The sequence below is a fragment of the Rhyacophila brunnea genome, unplaced genomic scaffold, assembly GCF_057557595.1.
Source record: "Rhyacophila brunnea isolate RB1 unplaced genomic scaffold, BYU_Rbru_1.0 scaffold_8, whole genome shotgun sequence".
Taxonomy (NCBI): domain Eukaryota; kingdom Metazoa; phylum Arthropoda; class Insecta; order Trichoptera; family Rhyacophilidae; genus Rhyacophila; species Rhyacophila brunnea.
The window spans coordinates 30,386,206-30,409,813 of record NW_028233350.1 but is presented as its reverse complement, the minus strand read 5'-3'; the positions used below and the strand labels follow the sequence as shown (position 1 = coordinate 30,409,813).

At 34.0% G+C, this 23,608-nt stretch overlaps 1 protein-coding gene across 1 annotated transcript in view; it reads left to right on the top strand.

Moving 5' to 3' along the window:
* LOC147064130 (fat-like cadherin-related tumor suppressor homolog) overlaps positions 1 to 23,608 on the top strand; it is a 1,128,183-nt gene that overhangs the window by 978,300 nt on the left and 126,275 nt on the right. The window contains exon 5 of the mRNA XM_085959043.1: positions 10,128 to 10,234. Coding sequence (XP_085815169.1) covers positions 10,128 to 10,234 — 107 coding nt within the window. The remainder of the gene's footprint in view (positions 1 to 10,127; positions 10,235 to 23,608) is intronic.

The window sequence follows — 23,608 nt, the reverse complement described above, 5'->3', positions numbered from 1 at the left end:
CTTAACTTAACTATACTAGTAAATAATTTGGTTACCCCGTGCTGAGCTTAATTTGAAACGTCTCATGTATTAACTCGAGTAATTAATAGGGTCTTAACTTCGGTCGATTGGGTGCTGATTATTGAACTATGTTGGTTATACCTTATACATATGCTCAAAACATAATAAACAATGCTCGCATATTCTGTTATAACTGGCACGATTTATTTTGCTATCGTATATGGAGCTTCTTAGAGTTGGCATAGTTGGAGACTGCTGGAGACCGACGATACTTAAGAAGGAAGTTTGACGAAGTCTGATTTCGGTTATAGCATCATTAAAAAACATCAGTGTATAGCACCTGTATACGTGTATGGATTTACTTGCGGTACGTATGTACGATGACAGGTCGTGAAAATCGGTTAACCTCAAAATGAGTGCGCGGTGTCGTTCGTTCATTCGGCAGGTTCATTACTATCGTTCTACTCCGTATGCGCAGATATTGCACGGTTCAATTGTCGCGCGGAAGAAAATTCAGAAGCTTCTGAACTTTTTTGATACATGCATGCAATTTGCACTATAATACTTCCTGTGATAATACGTACTTTCATCAGTCAATCCACGCACGTGTAAACGGAGTATTATCATGAATATTTCTACTATTTATACCTGATAATCCGTTAAAACTCATTTATTCTTGTATTTACATACTCGATATAATATGCAATTGCTTAATTTTACAGCGTAAAATATATTTTAAAATATAAAATTCTTTATTTACGTCATTAACGATAAGAGATTTCCGGAAAATTGTTTATTACAAAGATTTTAAATGTGTTGTTCAGATGTTCGATATCAAAAGAAAGGTATTTTCATTATATGTAAATCTTGTTTTGTTTAACCACCTACTATATATAATATAATATATATATATATTATCCATCTCTCATCCTCAAACCCAGTGTTTGCATCATCATCTTGCTTTGTCTTACCTGCCACTTTCGTTTCACTCACGATTTTAGCACACGTCATAACAATTCCAGCGATGCTTGCTGAATGCTGCACGCACTGTTTGTCTCTTTTAATACAAGCGAGAAACATTAATCTGCCTAAAGATTAAATATAATGCGATTTTCGAAGTAGTCCTCTTAAAATGCGATTCGGAGAACTGAACGAACGAGCGACGTAATTTTTGGATGCGACTTTTTAATAAAATCGTACCTTTACAATTCAGTGTATTGTGCATATACCACACCAACATTTTTTACAATCATTCATATTGTGTATTGTTGGGAGATAAGTATTTGAAATATGATTAAACGGAGTGAGTACGTAAAGGGATGTTACAAACATTATGCCCCTAGAGATTAATGTTCTTGTCAGCAGTCTGGAAAGTCATACTTTAAAACGAATATCATATATACTCCTACATTATCATATTTCACTGTTTTGTTAAGAAAACTAAGTACATATATGGGCCAATTTGAGGATTTTCATATATAATAATTTACGTTGATATATAAATGTTCAAAGTAAACCTTCATTTTATAATTAAAATTTAAAGCGATTACGACGTGATATAATAATAAATGTTAACAATACCTAAATAAAAATACTCGGTAATATATTTATAAATATATAATATATGTAAAAATATAAATTTGAATGAATAATTTTTAAAAAAGGACATGGAAGCACACTACCAAGTGGAGTGACTATTCTTTCCTTATCGAACTTGTGTATCAATGATGTGTATGCTGAAGAAAGTAATATTAAGATGGTACTTCAGTGAAACGGAAAATAATTTTCAAATATAGGTGCGACGAAATTTTGGACTGGCTGGCAATCGTAGAGCGAAAGTCGAGCTGTGAACACGTCAATTTGTTTTGTGATGGCGACGGGGGAATTAATTCTTAAATCGTGTAAAGATGACTAAAAAACGTTACCCATTTACTTGAAAAAGAAAACATGTCAATGAATATATTATTATTATTAGTAATAGAACAATAAACATAACATTAAATGGACGCCTGTTGACTTTTTATTACAAATTATGTTTTGTTCTGCATGCGTCATTTGTACAATCTTCGCGTCGCGTAGTCACGATCGTTTTAGACCGTGCCCCAGCTGAAGTATAAGCCTTAACCCATAGCTTACGGGCCGCACAAAATTGTGTTTTTGCTAATTACTTTTCAAATGCAAATTGACACGTTAATTACAAAATTAATTAAAAGGGCCCGTAAGCATTGTGTTAATACAGCTTCAATTAAAAGATTAAATTAGCTGAAAGTATTTTTTTAATTTACATCGACTTGTAGCAATGTTCACACATGTGCTTAAATTTATTTATTAGCCGGCACTGAGATAAACTCTTCTTTATTATTTGAATTTTTAAAAATAAAGTTTATGTACTCCCATCATTATTGAAAATATTTAGACCACTCATCATAAAAATTATTTAACATCATGTTAGTAAGTAAGTAAAACTTATCCAATTCTGCCAACTCATCGATTATTATTAATTTAACTATATTTAACATTTTCTTGAATTATTATGTAGTATTTTAAAAAACAATTTAAATAAAAACCCTTTTGTATCATATCTATGGTATTCAAGTATGTTTGGGAGTTGTGTTTTTTCTCAGAATCAAATTCAATCTAAATAAATTGAAAATAGTTATTCATTTTTATAGCTAACTAGTAGGACTCCACCCACATCAGAGAGTTTTACCCCTTGGTCGTATACGACCCCTAGCCCAACCCTTCGACTTTGTTTGGGCACAACTTGTATGGAGCACCGGACCGCTCCCAAAGTTATAGAATGTAATGCCACTTCATGTACACTAGGTGCCGAATTTTAAGTCTCTGAGTAGGTATACATGAAGATTGCGAAAAACAGAAAATCCTTCTAAATTTTAATTTACTCATTATAGAGTAAATACATACACAACATATTTGATTTCATCATACGTTTCGCGTTTGATGAATATATTTGAATTAGCATTTTTCTATGTAAAATCATTGTTATTTTTTTAATTTAGTTGCTTGGCTACATTTATTTATTATTATCAGATTTAAATGCCGCATTTAATTCCAGGTTTAATAACAAGCTTGTTCATAATGCGTTTATTTTAATCTCTCCATCCACCAAAGATAGACATATCATGATAATTTTAACTCGTACAAGTTGATACTTACAGTACATTGCTAAAAACAGGGGTGTGCCAAAGGGTATTAATCGTACTGGTGCTTTGCCTAATTTTGAATACCCGATTATAAAATTAAGATTAATTACCTACAGATATAATAACATATAGATAAGTACATATAAGATACACCCACGGTGGCCGCGCGGCTTAAGCGTTAGAGTATCACGCCGTGGGTCTCAGGTTCTAATCGTGGGTCTGGCAAGTACACATATTGTTTTTTCAATTTGTGTGTGAGTCAGGTTATGGACCTAATAGGTTGAGCAAGTGGCTGACATCCATTTCTCGTAAAAAAACAAAATCTGTTAATACAAACGTCTACTCTGTGGAGGCCCATATGATCCTATTAGGATCGGACATGGTCGAAAAAAAAATAGATAAGTAGGTACCTAATGTTTTTTTTTCGATTTTATTTTAATTTTAAAAGATAATTGGTATTATTAGTGTAGTGTTCGATGTGTGGGTCCACACTTTGGGAGTCGTCGATGTGTCGTAGGTTATGGTGTTGATGAAGATGATGAAGAAGTCGAAGATGTATGCAGGAGCGAGTTTTATTTGCAGCGTAACGGTCGGTACGATAATATAAATACAATGACAGTACATATTATGTACTGAGATAGTTACGAGCCAGGTACTTAGATTCGAGTGACATTTTTATAAATCAGTATTCGTAAGCTATACAGTAAAAAGTAATACCTAAAAATTATATTCCAATACATAATTAAATTGAACGAGTCAGCGGTTTAAATACGAGTAGCTGTGAATTTTATTTATTATTACAGTCATAATATAATATGATAATATGGGAATGAATATTAGACTAATTTTCCATTGCGATACCGTATTCAATATCGCCAATCGATCTGCTGACACAGGTAAACAGTTGGTTACCGGTATATGAGTCGCTGGGAATTTATTATTGCGGTCGAATAATTTGATACATTAAAATTTTGCATTAGTCATATTTATCGATCTAAATATTAAGTGCCTACCTATAGTGTGATTAAAAAAAAATATTATTTAACTGATATTTTACTAGTATTCTAAAGATAAGCACTAATTCCACTGCAAGTCTGACCATACTATTTATTATGTACTAGGGTTTGCAATCCAAGATTTCAATTCAATATGTCTCAAAAATTCCAGGATTTTAGAATTGGCTTTCATTTTGGGCTACCTTTTCTACGAGTGGGTTTACTGTTTAAACTATCATACACATTAATTTTACTTTCGTTATAATAATAGCGACGTAACTTTAAAACTGTCGTAAAAATGTCATTAATATTAAAATTTGATATAGTTATTTGTGACTCCTTCAGAATATTCCTGCTAAATGATATTAAAAATGTTTCAATTCCATTTTAGTAGTAAATGGTTATATGTACTGTTACACCCCCGAATGGTCCCCATTTGGGGATGTTTCTGTGTATCTGGAGAGGCCCGAGTCGGTATCAAATCCAACAAATAATAAAGGTTGATTGCGAAAATAATTAAATAATGTTAAATATCTGACCGGCAACATTGTCTGAATGCCGTTATAAAAAAATACGAATGGCAACGCCGCATTTGTAGGGCTCGCAAGCGACCGTTTGTTTTAGCGGGCGAAGATTTTTGACAGCAACGCAGTAAGCAGTGTTAACCTCGCTATCCGTCAAAATTAAATTGAAAAGAATTTGTATAACAATGTAACCATTTAGAATATATTAACGTAAATACACCTTGCCGTTTCCAAAACAATTCCGGTGTGTTATTTGTTCACCTCCACGTCCTAAATCCAGACGAAAATCCATACAACGAAGCGAAGTGACAGCATGTTTCACTTTCTAAAATGGAGGGAAATGACAGTACATACATATTTATCAAACACAAAATAAAATTCTCATTCTGTATGTAATCTTAGGATTAGAAGTAGGTACTAGGTAGGATCCGAAAATCGTGTGATTCGTGGATTGCAATCCTTTTTCGAGACAATATGATGGCAGGGTATATTAACATATTTTAAAAAGGAATGGTAGTTATTAGCTATTATCTCCACGAGCTCTATCCAAATATATCGATTGAAAAAAAAAACAAAATAATTTGACTTATGATTTGTACAACATGTTAGCTTCCGAACGTGTGCTGTTTAATTCATTAATATATTATTATATAATATGCCGTCCTGTAGTATGTATCTCTTGAGTCCTGTCTACTGAGCTCCCTCATTGTTCGTTTGGCACATCCCTGCATCCAAGCCACGTTTTCAACTACTTTATGTGCGGTAGGTAGCCCAAAGTGCAAGAGTTGCATTTAACGAGAAAAAAGATACCGATCAAATGCATAAAACGTGATGTTGCGGGTTGCAATGAATTTCGCGTTTACGACTAACATTTATATAAATGAAACACGGCCTTTGTATATAATTTCAATCACAGTAAAGTTTTTACAGTCTTTTGTGTTGATATTGCAATAATAAAACCGTATTTGTGATAATAATCCTTTATCACATGTTGTGGCCAATTAGTAGAGAGATGTGAGATATAGCATACAAAATAACCATTTAAAATAGAAAAGCCGATAGCCAATAGTAACTCGATTTGGAAAGCGCTTTAGAGTGAATTAAGAGCCATTAGTTAAAATTTGTTACAATTAAATATGGCGGGTATAGCATAGTGGTCTATATGCATGGGCGCGAAAACCGAGAGATGCAGATTTTTTCTATTGGTTATAATATATTTTCTTAGAAATGTTTTCAAAATTATCTATGTTAACCGTCATATATTGGATTTCTGATTTTGAAAATCTTATCGATATTGTAATTCGGGCGGGGCTCTACCATTATTTACTATACTAAAATATTCCAAATATTTCTTACGTGGGAACAGAGTGTGTTGCATGTGCTCTTTAAATGGTACCTTAAATATAATTGAAGACAAAGGTGGAATTTTAAGACGAAAATAAATCATAAAGGCAACACTCTAATTTTTAATGTTAGTATCCTTTTTCTTGCAATGTCTTTTAAATTATCGAGGTTGTTCTGTATTTTCACAGCAGTACCGCCTTATAATAAAACATTTAAAATGGGCTGAAATTAGACTGGTTTTTATTATTCCTGTATTCTCGGAAACCCAGGTTTGCGGCAGTAAAAATAATCTGAGATTGTTATTACTGGGCCCTCCTGTTTCTTTATGATTATATTTTCAACCGTTCTAATTTTCTTTATGCAGCCACGCCGCAACCGCTTTGTATTTTTAAGCACTCGCTTGATCCCTTCTCTGAATAATTAGACTTAACATATTTTTAAGTAATTTACTTGACTTGTTAAATCCTGCACCTTCGGTAGCAAACCACTTTTTCCTGTCGTATTAATGCTACTTTACTATCGAGAAATTTCCAGTATGGCTCCCAAACTGATAACCACTATTATACAATCAAAATACCGGGTTTTAACTTCTGTTTTTTAATATACCGCTGATATGTCGACGGGTAAATTGTATTTATTTGTCCACGATGACCGAGCGGTTACGTGTCAGCCTACATTTCGTGGGGTCTCGGATTCGAATCCCGGGTCTGGAAAAAATCACATGTAGTTTTTCAATTTGTGTTTGGACCCAGAGTATTGACCTAAAAGGCTGATCAAATGGCTAAGATCCATCTCTCGTAAACACATACATCTGTTAATACAACCTCCATGCTAATACACGTTTAGATGTAATTTATCGACTGTTTTTGATAGTTTGTATATTTTAACTTTAGTAATATTAATAATTATAATGTGTAATATTATAATTATATGCATACTGAAACTTCTTGTAATGAATAGAAACGAATTTTGACAGCAGCTGCCCATAGACGGAAGCATGCACGATGAAACTTCTCGAAGAACAAAGCTGGGATGGAATGCTTTCGGATTTCTGAATAGTATCTTCAAGAGTGACCTACCATTATGTCTTAAGCGTAAGGTGTTCAACCAGTGTGTGCTACCCGTGCTAATGTATGTCTGCGAGACGTGGACCCTCAACACGAGAGATGTCCAAAGGCTAAGAGTCACACAGCGAGGCATGGAGAGGTGTAGGTTGGGCATCACGCGAAAGGACAGTAAGAGAAACGAGTGGGTTAGGAAGCAGACAGGAGTCCGCGATGTAATAGACGTTGCCAAACAGCTGAAATGGAGATGGGCGGGGCGCATTGCTCGCCGAAAGGACGGCCACAGGGTCGCCCTAAAAGCCGCTGGATTGACGAACTGGTAAAGTTCGGCGGAAATATGTGGCAGCGAACGACACAGGGCCGAGAGAGTTGGAAGAAGCTTGGGGAGGCCGTCATCCAGCAGTGGATTGGCCCCGGCTGATGATGATGATTATAAACAACGCTCAATCATTATCTCAAACGATTTTACCTTTTATAATAAGCCACATAAAAATCGGTTTTCTTCGGTCGCGATGTTTCGCAGAAATTCATTGTTTTAATAGTTGAATTAACACAAAATCCCTCATATAATACATAATATTTTATATAATTTATTCTGTGGAGTTTCATATAACATAACAGTGCTTAATAATGTATTTCAATGACAATTATAAAAATTATTAAGATAGTTGATAGCTATTTTAGTGTTTATATAATTATCAAGGCTACTACATAATGAACGATATGTATGTATTATGCAGAGTGAATACTCACTGAATTCTCTAGCTTACAGACTCTGGTAATTTAATTTAAGACTGATTAATGTGTCAGCTTAGCGTAGTTGATTTTGGTATTGTAGTATTTGCCAAATTTATCTAGCTCTCACTGAGCAAACATGTTCTTATTATTTACGTACTTAAGATTTTCAAATATTATCTGGCGGCGCGTCTTAGTAGAATGTAGGAAGAATATGATTTTGATGCTGGGGGGGAGGGTTTCCACAGGGATTCAATCCAGGCACTGACTTTTGATGTTGATACGGCGGACGCGGTGGGCTGGTTTCGTGGTCGCGCACTCACACAACTAGAACGGTCACTCTCACGGTTGCACTATACTTGTGACGGATCGGTAGATAATGTGTTTATGATTATTTACGATGATTGATGCGGCATTCTTCGAACCGTAACTCGTAATTGAGTTACTTCTTTGATGACGCTAAGGCGGTCAAACTATTGTAAATCTTGAGGCATTGATGGTTCGAAGATAACTGTCTAAAATTTATTAATAATGTGACTGGTACTACAGTGCCTGGATGGTGATAATAATTATGAGACGTAAGTAGGTAATTTGTATGAAATCAGCGCTACCATAATTTACCCAAATATTATCATTATTTTTAACTTCTTCTTTTTACGTTTCTTCTCATAGGATGAAGCTAGGAGGTGGCGAATCTAAAATTATTCTTTATATTAGAAATGTTATATAGAGCTACTCGCTTCGGTTAGAGACTTGGTTTGAATGCTCTCATTTGCTATCCTCTCGCACCCCGGGGTTACTTGAGCCTTCATTTCTCGGAATATGGAACCAGGTGAAATGTATGTTTCACACCTAGCTAATTTTGGGCATTTGTATAAAAAAAAAATAAACGATACAGCTAACTTTTGTTATCCATTAGAATGCAGCTCCGACTGAATCCCGGAAGGGAGGGGGGTCAATTTCGTCAAAATTCGTAGTAAATACAATGCAAAAAATACCTAAAGGATTAATTATATTACCTACATACAGATTCTTTTAGTTGACTGCTTTTCAATTACTTGGGTATAATAATATATTGTGGCAGATGATAAATTTCTAAAAAAGTGAATTACATAAAAAAGAGATAATATATACAATCCCTAGTTTCAGTATATTATTTTCTCGTACTGCTAACCAAGAGAGAGGCATTAGGTAATATGAGCTTTTTTCCACGAAAAGTAATGCAATATCTAGTTGTTTCATGTATTTTTTTCTGAAGCTGGATGATTTTCACGATAAGAATTCCTTAGGGAAATTTCCTGTATTCCTGTATCAAAATAAGTGGGAATTTCTTGTACTTTTTTCGAGATTCAATTTAAAACTTCAATTTGTGTATGATGTAATTTGAAAAACTGACTACCTGGATTATAATAATAACTCAAGACGTCGTAAGACTAACTTATGTATTTCGCAACATGTTTATGTGAACTTTGAAACGTTCATTGTAAAAATAGGCTAACTTGAGTTTTAATTCCATCTCAAAAAATACCAAATTTTATTGTTTTCTAATATCTTTAAATTACATGTTTATATTGGAATATGATTATAATGATCTACTTTTTAAAAACACAATAATTCGATGGTAGTAGATATATAGATTACATAGTCACAGTACCATTCTTGCTTTATCTCGAAAATATGAAAATTTGGTATAATATTGTATAAAATTAATATAATTCGATTATTTACTATCGTATATTATTGTCTCTTACGTTTTGTAACCTTGTAATTAGCTATTATATACATATTTGCTAGATTGGAAGATTTCGGTGGGCAGGACACATGCAACACATGCAATGTTGTATTATGAATCGGAATATTATGGACCATGACATCGATACAAAAGGAATAAATTAATTTTCCTGGAAATCAATGACAAAGTCCCAAGCGGCCTACGTAATGCGTATACTTGAGTAAAGACGCCTTTTCACGTATGTTGTTTGTCGATATATATGTAGACGACATATTTATTTCGTGGTCGTTGTGTTATACTATTCACGACATGCGACGTTATGAGCTATCCTAATAATTGTTATGAAAATTCATTATTTATTATAGATAAACTATTTGAAATATGATTTGAGCCGTAGAATAAGTTGAAGTTATTTCTATAATCCCGGATTTACTGTTTGCTTTTGATAATTTTCCAGTGAACTAAATATCCGACACACAACACTGACACAATATGATGTTTACACAAAACGATGTCATTAATTGAATTAACTATAACAATTTAATTGTATATTTTTCTTTTTTTTTCAGGACAAATCCGAACGCTATCTGTTCTGGATACAGAAACAAGGGACCACTATTGGCTGACAGTATGCGCTCAGGACCAAGGCGTTGTACCACTGCATTCTTGCGTGAAGGTAAATATTTAGTTTTAAACTCTACACATAATTTAATAAACTGAACTGCGGTATCAAACGATGTATTTTAAAAAGAAGAACAGTTTAACATGTACCTACCTCCATTTATTTTACTAATTGAAATTGATTATATTAGTTATGAAACAATTTGAGTCATTTATGTTGACAGTTATAAGGGAATGATTCTCTTATATCGTTCTGAAGATGGGTTTGAAACCAGAAACACCTGTCAATACAAAGAAATCAAATATCGTAGAATTAACAAAAAAGCTTTATTTCAAAACCATTTAATTCGTTTTCTTTTCAGTGTTTAAAATTAATCTTTATTCTACCCACTGCGTACACATTTCAGAAAACAGTTTAAAGCTAACTAATCTAACTTTCTCGAAAAAATCTCTTGATCTATAAATGTATTACGCCATTTAATTTTAAGTTAACTTAATACCCACCTATTCTTTCTTGGATACTTTCGTTTCGTCGTGCCAGATATATTTTATATTTTACTTCTTAATTACTTCACTTTCCTTCATAACAATTTTCCTTAATCGGTACTTAAGACTTAAAAAGACCAGTTTAAAATAAGTCTTCTTCTGCTCATCACCATTAGAAGTCATTTTACGCTCATTTTCTTAATTATTATTACATTATTTGTTGTTCTGTTTTGGTCCAAGAGACTCTACGATCCTTTGTAGCGCTAATGGTAGAAAATACTTACTTTTGATAATGGTAGATACAGGGAACACAAAAATAATGGTAGATACTTTTAAATTCATTTTCTGGCATTTGTTGCCCTTCTATAAAATACTTATTCATCATGACATAATACCATCGTTTATTTTTTGAAAAAAAAATCGTATGGTAGAAGGGGGGGTCCATTTTCCACTTCATCAGTTATAAAGTGGTAATGAAATGCCACGCACAGTCCAATTTTGTTTTCCAAAGTTCCTATACAATTTCGCGTAATAACCGCGATGACATATTTTAAATTAAATACCTATTCCAAATGTAAATAAACTAACTGTATTTAATAATAATGTTATCAACATATGATTAAACCCATCCAATTGGTTTAGGGAATCGCTGAAAGGTATGGCTGAACTACTTGCATAATAGGAGCTTGAAATGGATTATTTCATATAGGTCAGTAGCTTCTTAACTTAAAAGTTCTAAAATATAGTAATTTATTTTTATACATTTTATTAAAAAATACCGCATTAACTAACTATTATGTAACTTCAAGAAACTGACTGTTTCTCAATTACAACAGTATATTAATATATAATCTATATAAATTTCGATTTAATTTCTTTTAAATAAATATCTATAAGTAAGTAAGTATATATAATTCACTACATTATGCAAAAATTACGGAACCTATTATATACATCATTATACATCCCAGATGTGTGCATAAATTAAGTTTATTAAAAAACTAATGTCTGGGCAAGTTAGCTCGGCCTATAAGTATCTACCTCTACATTGGGCTATTGTCCCGATAAACCAATACTGTATCTACAAATATTTATCGTTTTTTAAGATTATCTAGGGTAGTTTTGAGAAATATTTAAAATGCATTTGTATCTTTTCTTTTTAACGTTTTCCGTAGAAAATCACCAATCAGTAATCACATAGTACATAATATCACTTTTTCATGATTACAGCAATAACAGTTTTTACATAGGTAACTATAAAACTTCTTTCCTATTAGTAAGTAGAGTGCGACAAAAATTAAACATATACATAGAAGGAAATTGTATAAATTTTTCTATTAGGATCGAGAATACTAATCCCGAAATTCAGGGGTTCAAAATGTTTTTTAAAATTACAAAAACAACTAAGTATGTCAGCTTCTTTCATTTTCGAGATTTATATCTCATTTTTTGTTTTTTTTTTTTAAATATTGTTTATATGATCTCATTTACCGTTCTTTTAAAAACAGCACATAACACGAGTTAGAAGGTCTTTTAATCCAACAAAAAAAAAATATTTGACAAAGTGTTTCTACAAATACATCATAATAATTAAGTCAAATGACATTTTTCTATTACATATTTTTCTGATGGACTTCAAAAGTTCTCATCATCATCATCAGGGGCGCGACAACCCGGTGTGGGTCCTGGCCTCCTCCAACAGCTCCCTCCACCTGCCCCTATCCAGTGTGGCCGCTTTCCAATTTGGTACCCCCAGAATACTGCTTTCACTGGCAGCTCCATCTAACCAGCGAATCTTTGGCCTCCCTCTTCTTCTACGTCCTATTGGGTTGCTGGTCATCACTCTCTTTGCCGGTTCATTGTCGTTCATACGGTGCACATGACCTAGCCATCGCAGTCTCCCAATCTTAATTGATTGAACTGCGCTGCAATCTTCGTACAGCCCGTAGACCTCAGCAGTATATCTTCTCCTCCAATTGGTGCCATCCCTGATCGGTCCATATATACGGCGGAGAATTTTTCTTTCAAAGATGTTCAAGGCTCGTTCATCATTCACTTCAAAAGTTCTAATGATTATTATTTCTAATTGAAAAATAAGCACATATTATGTATTGTGTAGTATCACATCAAAAGAAAAACAATCACAATTCACAAAGAAGAGATTCTATTAACTTTTTTTTTGCTTTCCTGTAAATTTTTTCAGTTCTGACATGTATTGTTTTTATAATTTACCCTTCAATTCTGTTCGGTGTTGAATTTCCTAGTAGCTATATTCATTTTGGCGAATATTCGTCTCGAAAATTATTTCATACAAGTTATTATTCAATAATGTCTACCAATTAAATTGTGTCTCGTTCCATGAACGTGTCGACTTTGATTAAAAACAATTATCATTCCATGTACCTGAAATAAACTTGAATCGAATTCTATCGGGAATAATTAACTGTAAAAAACATTAATTACTTATATAAAAAAGTGCGTAAAAGGTAAGCCGGGTCCTTAATGAAACGAAATCAAATAAGCCGAAATCCTGCTTCACAAAAAGAGAGAAAAAACGGAGGAAATTAAGTCCTTAGCTAATTTCATTACGCACGATTTATTGACGGAGACGCTGTTCGCCTAAACTAATTATTATCTCATTCATTACGAATATGCGTCTAAGAGCTTACTTCATTTAGTCAAAAGGACGAGAATATATAATAATTATGTAGATGCAGATGGGACACGTAACTTTTATAAGTACGTTTTATAAATACAGTTATAAGTAACTCTTCGTAGAGTAGCGGCATAATAAAATATATTATTTTAGTATTACCACCAGCTAAAGTTGAGAAAACTCCGCAGCCGAAATTGAATAAATAAGAGACACTGGTATTTTTTATCTTTATTAAGATGTGGTTGTATGTCACGGGTGCTTGCAGTGGCGAGGGATGGAGGTAGGCTGTTAAGATTCGACATAAATAGTGCACACTAAACTTCGTCAGTAGTTTATTTGTTTTCATTTAACTAAGAATACAGTTTTCAGATGGTGGTGGTTAGTTTTTCAAATTCAATTAAACCCTGCCTAAACCGAACCATAATAGTTTAGGTATGCTATGTGCGATCCGACAAAATATTGCATATTTTTTTATATGTATTTCGTTGAATTCAGAATAAGTACATATTGCAGACGGTGTTGGTTTAGTTTTATAAAATTCATTAAGAGCATACATAAGTGAAACGGCAAATAATTTTCAACGGTAGGTGGGACGAAATTTTTCACTGGTCGCCAATCGGAGACCGGCAGCCGAGGTTTTGTGATGGCGTCCGAGGAATATATTATTAAATCGTGTAAAGATGACTAAAAAACGTTACCAATTTACTTGAAAAGAAACATGTCACTGAATATACTATTATTATTAAGTACTAATATTACAATATCATAACATTAAATGGATGCGTGTTGATTTTTTATGACAAATTATATTTCGTTCGGCTCGCGTCATTTGCACAATCCGCGCATCGCCTAGTCACGATCTTTTTAGACCATGCCTCAACTGAAGTTTAGCCGTAAGCCCTGCCTAACCGAACCATAATCGATAAAAATATCCTTCTTTCTATAACATATCTAAAATTATTTATAGTTTAATAGCATAAGTTATATATTTTATATATATAATCGAATATTTTTTGACTATTATCTACTATGGCTTCGATTAGGTAGGGTTTTATTGAATTAAAAAAAAAACACTTTTTACATATTGTAGTCTTAGTTCAATAAAAATAAATACCTTTGGCTGATAAAGTTAAGTGTGCACTATTTATGTCAGATCTTAACGGCCTACATCCACAATTCGCCACTGGGTGATTGCCATCGTAGATGGAGAGGAATTCAGATGTTAACTGAAAGCTTACAATACAGTGGTAAAGTGGGCTTGTATTGTAAATACATAAATTCATCATTTATGGTTGACATGGTTTATGCTGAATGGCGATCTATTGAACTACTATTTACAACATCACGGATATTAAAAAATAAGAAACTGCGGTGGTTAAACCGTGTAGGAAAAGACCGCCACCTTGTGACAGTCAGCTAGCTCTGGAGATCGAATTGGAGGACATTTTGGCGCCCAACGTGCGGCGCCAAAATGTTAGCTCCAGATTTCAGAGCTGCCGAGGAAGCTGGAGCTAACATTTTATACGAAGGGGAATTAGGACTTCTGCTGAAACATAGTGACAATGATTACCGTACTACAAATTCGAATACCATCCTACTAATGCACTTTCAAAAAAAACTATTTATACGTTTATGAATAATGCAGCAATGCCTTATTGCACTTCATCAAATAATTTATTTATTGCGCGGGAACATCGTTCGAAATTGGAAATCGTGTATGAAATGGAGCAGAAATAATTAATCGATTTATCCAATGAACGGCTCCACAATTTACAATTTTCGATAAGCGCCTTAACGTACCTTTAGTTGGTTCGGCAAATTGCATGAACTTTATTTAAATTGAATTACTTATTCACACGGTCTGGAACCAGCAATGTATTTATTGTTTTCATAATAAGATCGAAGAAATTATTTTACGACAGTATTTTGTTATTGTAATTCAAATGTTAATAAAATATCTTCAACATAAAAGTAAACATTTATATGCTGGATTTCATATCGCTCGGTAGCAGTAGTAAAGGGTGGAGGTAGGCTATTAAAATTCTCCATAAATAGTGCACATTAAACTTTGTTAGTCATACGTATTTGTTTTTATTGAACTAAAACTAAACAGTGTTTCAGCGCGGCTTAAGGTGATACATCAGTGAAACGGCAAATAATTTTCAACTATAGGCGCGACGAAATTTTGGACTCGCTGCCATTCGGAGAGAGAACGTCGAGCTGGAAGCATGTCAATTTGTTTCGTATGGCTACGGGCGTATTAATTCTTAAATCGTGTAAAGATGACTAAAAACGTTACCCATTTACTTTAAAAAGAAAACATGTCAATGAATATATTATTATTGTTACTGATAGAACAGTTAAAGTGCCCACCACCACCCGTCATATATGCACAACATCAATAAACAGAACATTAAATGGACACATGTTGGATTTATATGGCAAATTATATTTCGTTTGACATGCGTCATTTGCACCCGCGACCCGCAATCTGCGCATCGCCTAGCCACGATCGTTTTAGACCGTGCATTAACTGAGGTATAACCTTAAGCGTCTGCCTATAGTGTCGTGGGTCCAAGGTTCGAAACCTGATTCTGGCAATGTACACATATTGTATTCAATTAGTGTATGAGTCTTGAGTCAGATTATGGACCTAATAGGTTGAGCAAGTGGCTGTCATCCATTTCTCGTAAAGGCAAAATCTGTTATTACAAACCTCCACTCTGTGGAAGCCCATATGATCTTATTAGGATCAGACACGGTCGGAAAATGAAGACTACAATATATACAGATTGTGTTGGTTAGTTTTTAAAAATCAATTAAATACTGCTTAAACTAAACCATAATAGTTTTGGTATATTTTGGGCGATACGACAAAATTGTGCACACCTTTTCAATCATACTTATTTATTTTCGTTGGATTAAGAATAAATATTACACAATATATTGTTAGTTCTTTTTTTAAATTCATTAAGCCCTACCTAAACCAACCTATATTAGATACAAAATATTATTCTATCTATAAAATATCCAAAGTGATGTATGATTTAATTTTTTTTTTTTTTTTAAGAATTATTAATAACCATGTCCTTGCTTTTTCGTACAAGGTGGTTGTTAGTAATTTTCAACAATCACAAACACCCAAGCTTTGAGAAAAACACATGCATGTTTTTGTCATGACCGGGAATCGAACCCAGAACTCTCGGGTGGAAGGCCAGCGCCTTACCCACTGCACCGCGAGAGCCGCCTTGATTTAATTGCATAATATTTAACTAATAAATTATTAATTAACTCTAAAAACTTAAATTATCGACTTACACACTTTTGATAGCATCCCCAGGGTTTACACTTTTTATTTGTTTTGTGCTTACTATCTGCCTCTGCTTTTTCTCCCTTTAATAGAAGGCAAATAATGATTAAAGTGAAATAGGATTAACAATTTATTAATTTACATAATATGATGTATGTTTCGTCTGGGTCGAATAAAGTTGAATAACTAATATATATTATCAATTGTATTCTTGAAGAGCTGACAATAACTTATAATGGCTCTATTATAGATAGGAAGATCGCAATTCCGTTAAATTAGTTACGGCGAAGTATATCCGGAAACAATGGCAGCGGAAAATTGTGCAGCGGAAGTAGGTTCAAGTCTATCGGGAGAGCGAATCTAATGCCCGTGAGGATAGCGTGGAAGCAACGTGATAACGTAACCGCTCCGTTAATCGAACGTTCAGTAATTGTACTTAACCCACTCCGGTTTTTGGTAAACCGCAAACCAAACATCTATGCTTCTTCAGTAGTCACTCTACTCTAAATAATTACTCTGGAATTAAACACAACGTAGTGCTTACCGCAAAAAAGCTGCATAATTCGATGAATTCGACCATATTTTTCGCAATGATAAATTTTATTTACTTTAAATGACGATGCAAGTATATATAGAGAGCGATAAAAGTGTGGAAAGCAAAACAATCTTTGCAAGTTGTAATCAAATGAAAAAGCTAAAACAATTTAAACAGGGTATGTCGCGAAAACTAATTCCGCAGCAAAGTAATGCATTCAGTAATATATTTTACGTATTTCTTACAACGCTAATGTAATAAATAATATTTTGTTAATATGTACCTACTACGTAATCGTTCATACATATTATATTCTTTTTGACTTTTGTAAAATAATTTGAAAACACTTATGTGAAATATATAACCAATAGAATAGAAGAGAGCTACTGAGAGTATTGTAAGAACCATTAGTTAAAATTTATCGTAGTTAGATAAGATGCCTATAGCATTGTGGTCAATGCGCGTGGGCACGAATCCCGAGAGATGCAGGCTCCAACCTGCTGGGTTATATGTTTCTCAAAAGTGTTTTCAAATTATGCGTGTTCAATAAAAAGAATGTTACATTCTTAAATCTTGTGAATTATTCGTTGAATAAAAAAAATAGTTGATTAAATTATTAGCAAGGTCAAGTATGGACTAGATGGTAAGATAATTATTAATACATAATATGTACTTTAATTTTAAATATAAAGGCCGATTGCCAATAGTATCTCAATTTAGAAAGCGCTTCAGAGAGTATTGTAAGAACCATTAGTTAAAAATTGTCGCAAATAGGAGACACAGGTTCAATTACTGCTGGGTGTCGTATTTTTTTCAAGTTAAAAAAAAAGATTTGTCTATTGGTTATATATTTCTCAGAAATGTTTTCAAATAATGTATGTTTAATAAAAATAACGCTACATTCTTAAATCTTGTGAATTATTCGTTGAATAATAAAAATAGTTAAATTTAATGTGAACGTTTAAAAATAAACCGAGATAATAATATGTAATGCGCTTCTATTTGTTTAACTGTATTTTATTGCGGATAGGTTTCTTTTTACCGACGAGTCCAGTCGGGTTTCCCAATCGTATTGCATTTACAAGGATCCACCAGACAACTGAAACTGATCGACGTACAAGTCAGAGAATACTACACTAGTAGCTACTTCCACTGTTTTAGATTAATTCGAATTCGATCACATCCCAACTCTTTCCACCGCAAACTCGTTCATCATCCAGTGGTCGGAGATGTACACGGAGTGACGCCACAAAGTTTTTAGTCACACGTTTATTATTTCGGTATTTAAAATTTATTTCCGGTCCGTTTACTTGACGATTTTTATGCTTCAGTGTATAATGCTGTGGATACGGGCGACGCCCTACATTATATAATTAATAAACAATGCAAATTTATATGAGGGATAAGTTAAGCTAATCACATCCTTTAGGAGTGTCTCCACATTCGGTTGAATTGGAAGAGTTACTCAAATCTGTCCAACCATCAATTTGTTGATCTTTATTTGCGATCTAATTTTCTTGAACACCTTGAAAAGTCAGAGAATGTCAAATTAACAATAGCCAGGTCATAATATGAAAAATAATGGGAACGGAAATACCTAACAGGGGAAGCAGGTTACCGATCTCGAGTAAGGAAGAATACGGGATAAATTTAAACACGTGTCAAAAATACGTCATTCGTCGAATACTGACAACTGCTCTCAATGTATGCATTGACGCTCATTTAATATCGGTGTATTACACACATTATTGCAGTCTAATGCGCGGTCCATTTTCGTATGACACTCACACATTCAAAACACTGCGTCAAAATTCACTGTATTGGTATATAGACTATTAATTATAGTCTATCGGAATTCTATTTATTATCCGTTATGTGAACTAGTTGTTGTTGGCTAGACCACTCCTCCGGAAAGTGACATTTTTTAATAAGTAAATAAATTATGTAGATATGTTTTTGAGGCTTTTGAAAATTATGTAATTTAAACGAAACGGACGTTCTCAGTCTTGTTGTTTATACATTTATTTAGTTTTTAATAAAAAAACTCAAAGTGAAAAACATTCTTTAAATACGTTATATCTGTCAATTAACGCTCAAACGGTAAATCTGTAGTTAGAAAGCCCACTATTTGATCTGTGAGTTTGAACGGATGGCTAGCCAACTATCCATGTAAAAAACGTTAAGATTTGTCCATCAATTTGCTCTGTTTTTCAAGTGAAAATAATAATTTTATATTTTTTAATTTGATGGATTGAAAAAAAATACATTTAAAAATCTGTTAACATATATTATAGTGTAGATGTCATAATATTCTCGTAATCCAGTGTCTTGGAGTGAAAACAGCGATTGTGCCGTTTTTATTGAGTTATTTGTATTTTTTCTTGTAACTCAATATGTACCTATTATATTTTCATTATGTTTCCATATCGAACACTGACCTTGCCCATCTCCTCAATAATTGGCGCTCGAAATAGTAAAATTGAAAACGTCTTTCAAATTGAAACATTCACTCGAAACGAAAATGTTTCATCTCTCCCTTTTGAACCGCCACAACGAGATTTTAATCGAAAAAATCTTTTAATTGTTAAAAATCGTTTATCTCTCTGCCGAATAACCCAACTTTTAATAAGTTTTCTTCGGAATCAAGTGGAGTGATCTTTGAACAAAATTATTAACCTTTCATTCCCGAAGGCTACGTGATTCTTGTACTGAAATATTTCAATAAATTGAAAAGTTTATGTTCTTTAGATCGATGTAATATTTATTTCTCATGTTTTTTTTATCGCACTTAACTACTGATACCTCATCCCGGGAATTCCTTTTAATTGTGGGTGACTGATGGTATGACTCTTTGGCGTGACGATTAAAATAGCGAGAGACAAACAACTCACGAACGGTTTGGCCATGCCTTAGTTGAGACACGGTCTAAAAAGATCGTCGCTAGGCGATGCGTGGATTGCGGGTCGCGGATGCAAATGAGGCATGTCAAACCAAATATAATTTGTCTTATAAATCCAACATGGGTCCATTTAATGTTTTGCTTATTGTTTTATCAGTAACGATAATAATCTATTCATTGACATGTTTTCTTTTTAAAGTAAATGGGTAACGTTTTAAGTCATCTTTACACGATTTAAGAATTATTACGGCCGTGAATCACGTAGCAAAATGACATGTTTCCAGCTCTACATTCTGTCTCCGAATGGGAGCGAGTGCAAAATTTCGTCGCGCCTATGGTTGATAATTATTTTCTGTTTCACTGATGAATCACCTTAAAAATCACGTTTTGAGCAAGCTGTCTGTCCCCTATAAAAAATATTTCTTACATTCCAGTGGATACCTGAGTAGTACCCAAAACATTACATCGTTATATGCCTGTCTCATGTATTCAGCTGACCAGCAACGTGATTTTTTCAGTTGAATACAGTTTAGGATTAAGATTAAGTAAGACTTTGGTATGTATTAGATTACATATAAATTACTATAAAAACGTGTAGTGTAAATTTAAATGATTTAATAATTTTATTAATGAACAAATGTCATATTTATCCTGATGTGAGTCTATTGGTTTTAATGATAGTTACATCCACTTTTTTTCTTATTGATAATTTTGATGATTCTGTAAGTCTATTCTATTCCGTCTAAACTATCAAAACTGTCCGCCTCGCTCTAAACGTTAACATAGCCAAGAGAGGGGCTGTTAAAACATAGCACTTTTTGACAGTTCAGAGCCAGGGGTAGTCAACCTGGTCCCTACCGCCCGCTAGTGGGCTTTCCAGCTTTGATGCTGGGGAGTAAGGGTTTTAAAAACCGCCTGAATATTTTCGAAAGAGGAGACTTTCGTTTGTTCCTCACAAAAATTGAGCCAGCTATCCAGTATTTAGTTTCTCAGCATCAGCCTCAGGAATCTCATTAATAATTTAATTAATTAAATGGATTTTCATCAGACTTCATGCTTCTATGTATGTAAAGTATAAATAAAAAGATAGATTTAACTACATAAGTTGTTTTATAAAGATTTATTCTGCCAAACTTAGCGAAAGTCGGACATAAAGTATTTGGTAAGTAATTATTATTATATGCTTTAACTTGCTGTAACCTGTAACTCTAGTTTATAAATTTTAAAAAGTAAAGTTACTTCCTTATTTTATAAATCACCATTACTGTGGAACCGGAGGGCGGTTAGAAAAATTTACTACTAACAGAGATACAAAAGTGGGCGGTAGGTATAAAAAAGTTGACTACCCCTGGTTTAGACGGTTACTTATTGCAATAATTAACCTATTAATACATAAATATGTTAAACTACCGTCGATAGCCGCCTTGTGTTTAGGTTAGAGCCACTGGTTCTTGTAAGTTTAATAACTGTCAATTCCAGATCCTGTTTTCAATCAAATATAACTAAAATTGGAGGTTGGATACAATACCAGTTTTATCTATCAGCCACTATTTGTATATTTTGCACAACTTTAAACACAGGTTTCTTATAATTTTGACGTATTTATACCATTTTATTATGCGATATTCTTTATTCGGTCCTGAATGTAATGTCATGATTAGGTATATCCGAAATAAATATTCTTTGATATAACCGACTTTAAAACCAATAGCGCATTATATAATATATACACACAGTCATAGACTATAGATACATCCACGAAATATATTACTATACTACATACATATAAATAACATGTTAGTATTAATTAATTAATTCATCTAGCTAATACTGTGAAACGGTTTTATATTGATACCAATATTATGTAATTAGATTAAGATCCTAAAGTGGGTTTGAAGAAATTTTCCTCGTCAGTATGCAACAGTTGCATGGCTTTTTATTTAGTTGAAAATTATGTTTTTTTACTAAACAAAAGCATGTTACTTGTGCGAATGCGTTTAAATGCACATATTTAAGACTGGACTAAGTAAGGTAAAGTATCGCCACAATGATAAATAATATTTAATTTATTTATTAAAGTACCTACTTATGTTTTTGAGAAACTTAAACTCTGAAACATTTTTTTTTCTCAAGAGAAAAAGAAAACAATTTTGTTTATATTTTCTACGGTTCCTCCTTGTTCCGTACTTTCCATTAAATGTCTCCCATTTAGACAACGCGGTACAGTTAATACTTTCTTAATTTACCACGATTCGTCCTTTCGTTTTTAAATCCTCGAAAAGGCTGTCCTCGGCCGCGTATTGTTGGCCAAAGATTATTTATAACGTTGATAAAGTGGTTGTCGTTTGTAATCATAAGTCTTGCGGTCTGGAACTTTTGTTTTTTTGCTGTAAATTACGAGAACTCTTTTTTTATTTATGGCACTTTTTTCGAGTAGATATACCTACTTACTCACTTTATATTGTCGGTACTAATGGATATGGCCATTCATACTTTCAAGTTGGTAATATTTCAACATCGCCAACGCAATGATTCTGAACGACAGCTCTCCTAAACTGTGGCATTTTTTTTACTTTTTTTTACACATTAAAAATAATAATAACTCAACTATTAACCATTTTTCATCCACTGCTGGAGACACCATACCTTAGCTTATTACACACGTTTATGTGCTTTGAGTTTTTCTTCCTTTTTCATGGTCGTAAGGAGTGGAGGCGGAGCATAATGTACTCGACATTGCACTTTCTAGAATCTTCTTCTTCTTCTTCCACCCTGTCACGTCCCAACATTGGGGCATAGGGCAAGCACAAGTTGGCGCCACTTCCCTCGGTCAATCGCCAACTCTTGCGCCTCCCGCCATGTCAGACCTGCAGCACGTAGGTCGCTCTTGTAGTACCGCTGCAGGGCGAGGGAGGGCCGGCCACGGCGACGGAACCTTTGAGGCTGTGCCACAAGGGTACGAAGTGCCGCACTCTTTGGCGGCATCCGGAATACGTGTCTCAGCCACGTAAAGCGTCTCTTTGTGATAACTTAAATCACCGAAGGCTGTTGTATCTGCTCACGAGAATACGTGTTGTTATTTTTTATATTGTCAAATTCATCCGTTGCGAGACGAATCAGCGGCTGGAGAGTCCATGAGAGCGCTTCCATGAGTGATCACCGGTTGATCACTTTTGAGCTGGCCTCTGTCTCCTCGCACGATGGCGGCTCTGACGTTTCCCCAACTCCGCCCGCGCGGTTTAGAACCCGCGACGGGAATTGGGAAAAGTTTGAAGAGGCGCTTTCCAAAAAGCTTGACAGGACATCCAGAATCCGATTTCCAGACGTACACTCGGCCGCCTCACGACTGACTGCAGACATCACCGGATCAGCCGAAGCTTCACTCGGACGCTGCAAGCCCAAGCCACCAAGCCAGTCGCCGTGGTGGACGCAGCATGTTTCGCGCCTGCGTGATCTTTTCAGAAAAGCGCGCAAGGTCCATCAACGTGCACGCCTGCGCAAGCAACCACCTGCCTCCATCGATCCCCTTGCAACCATGGCCAA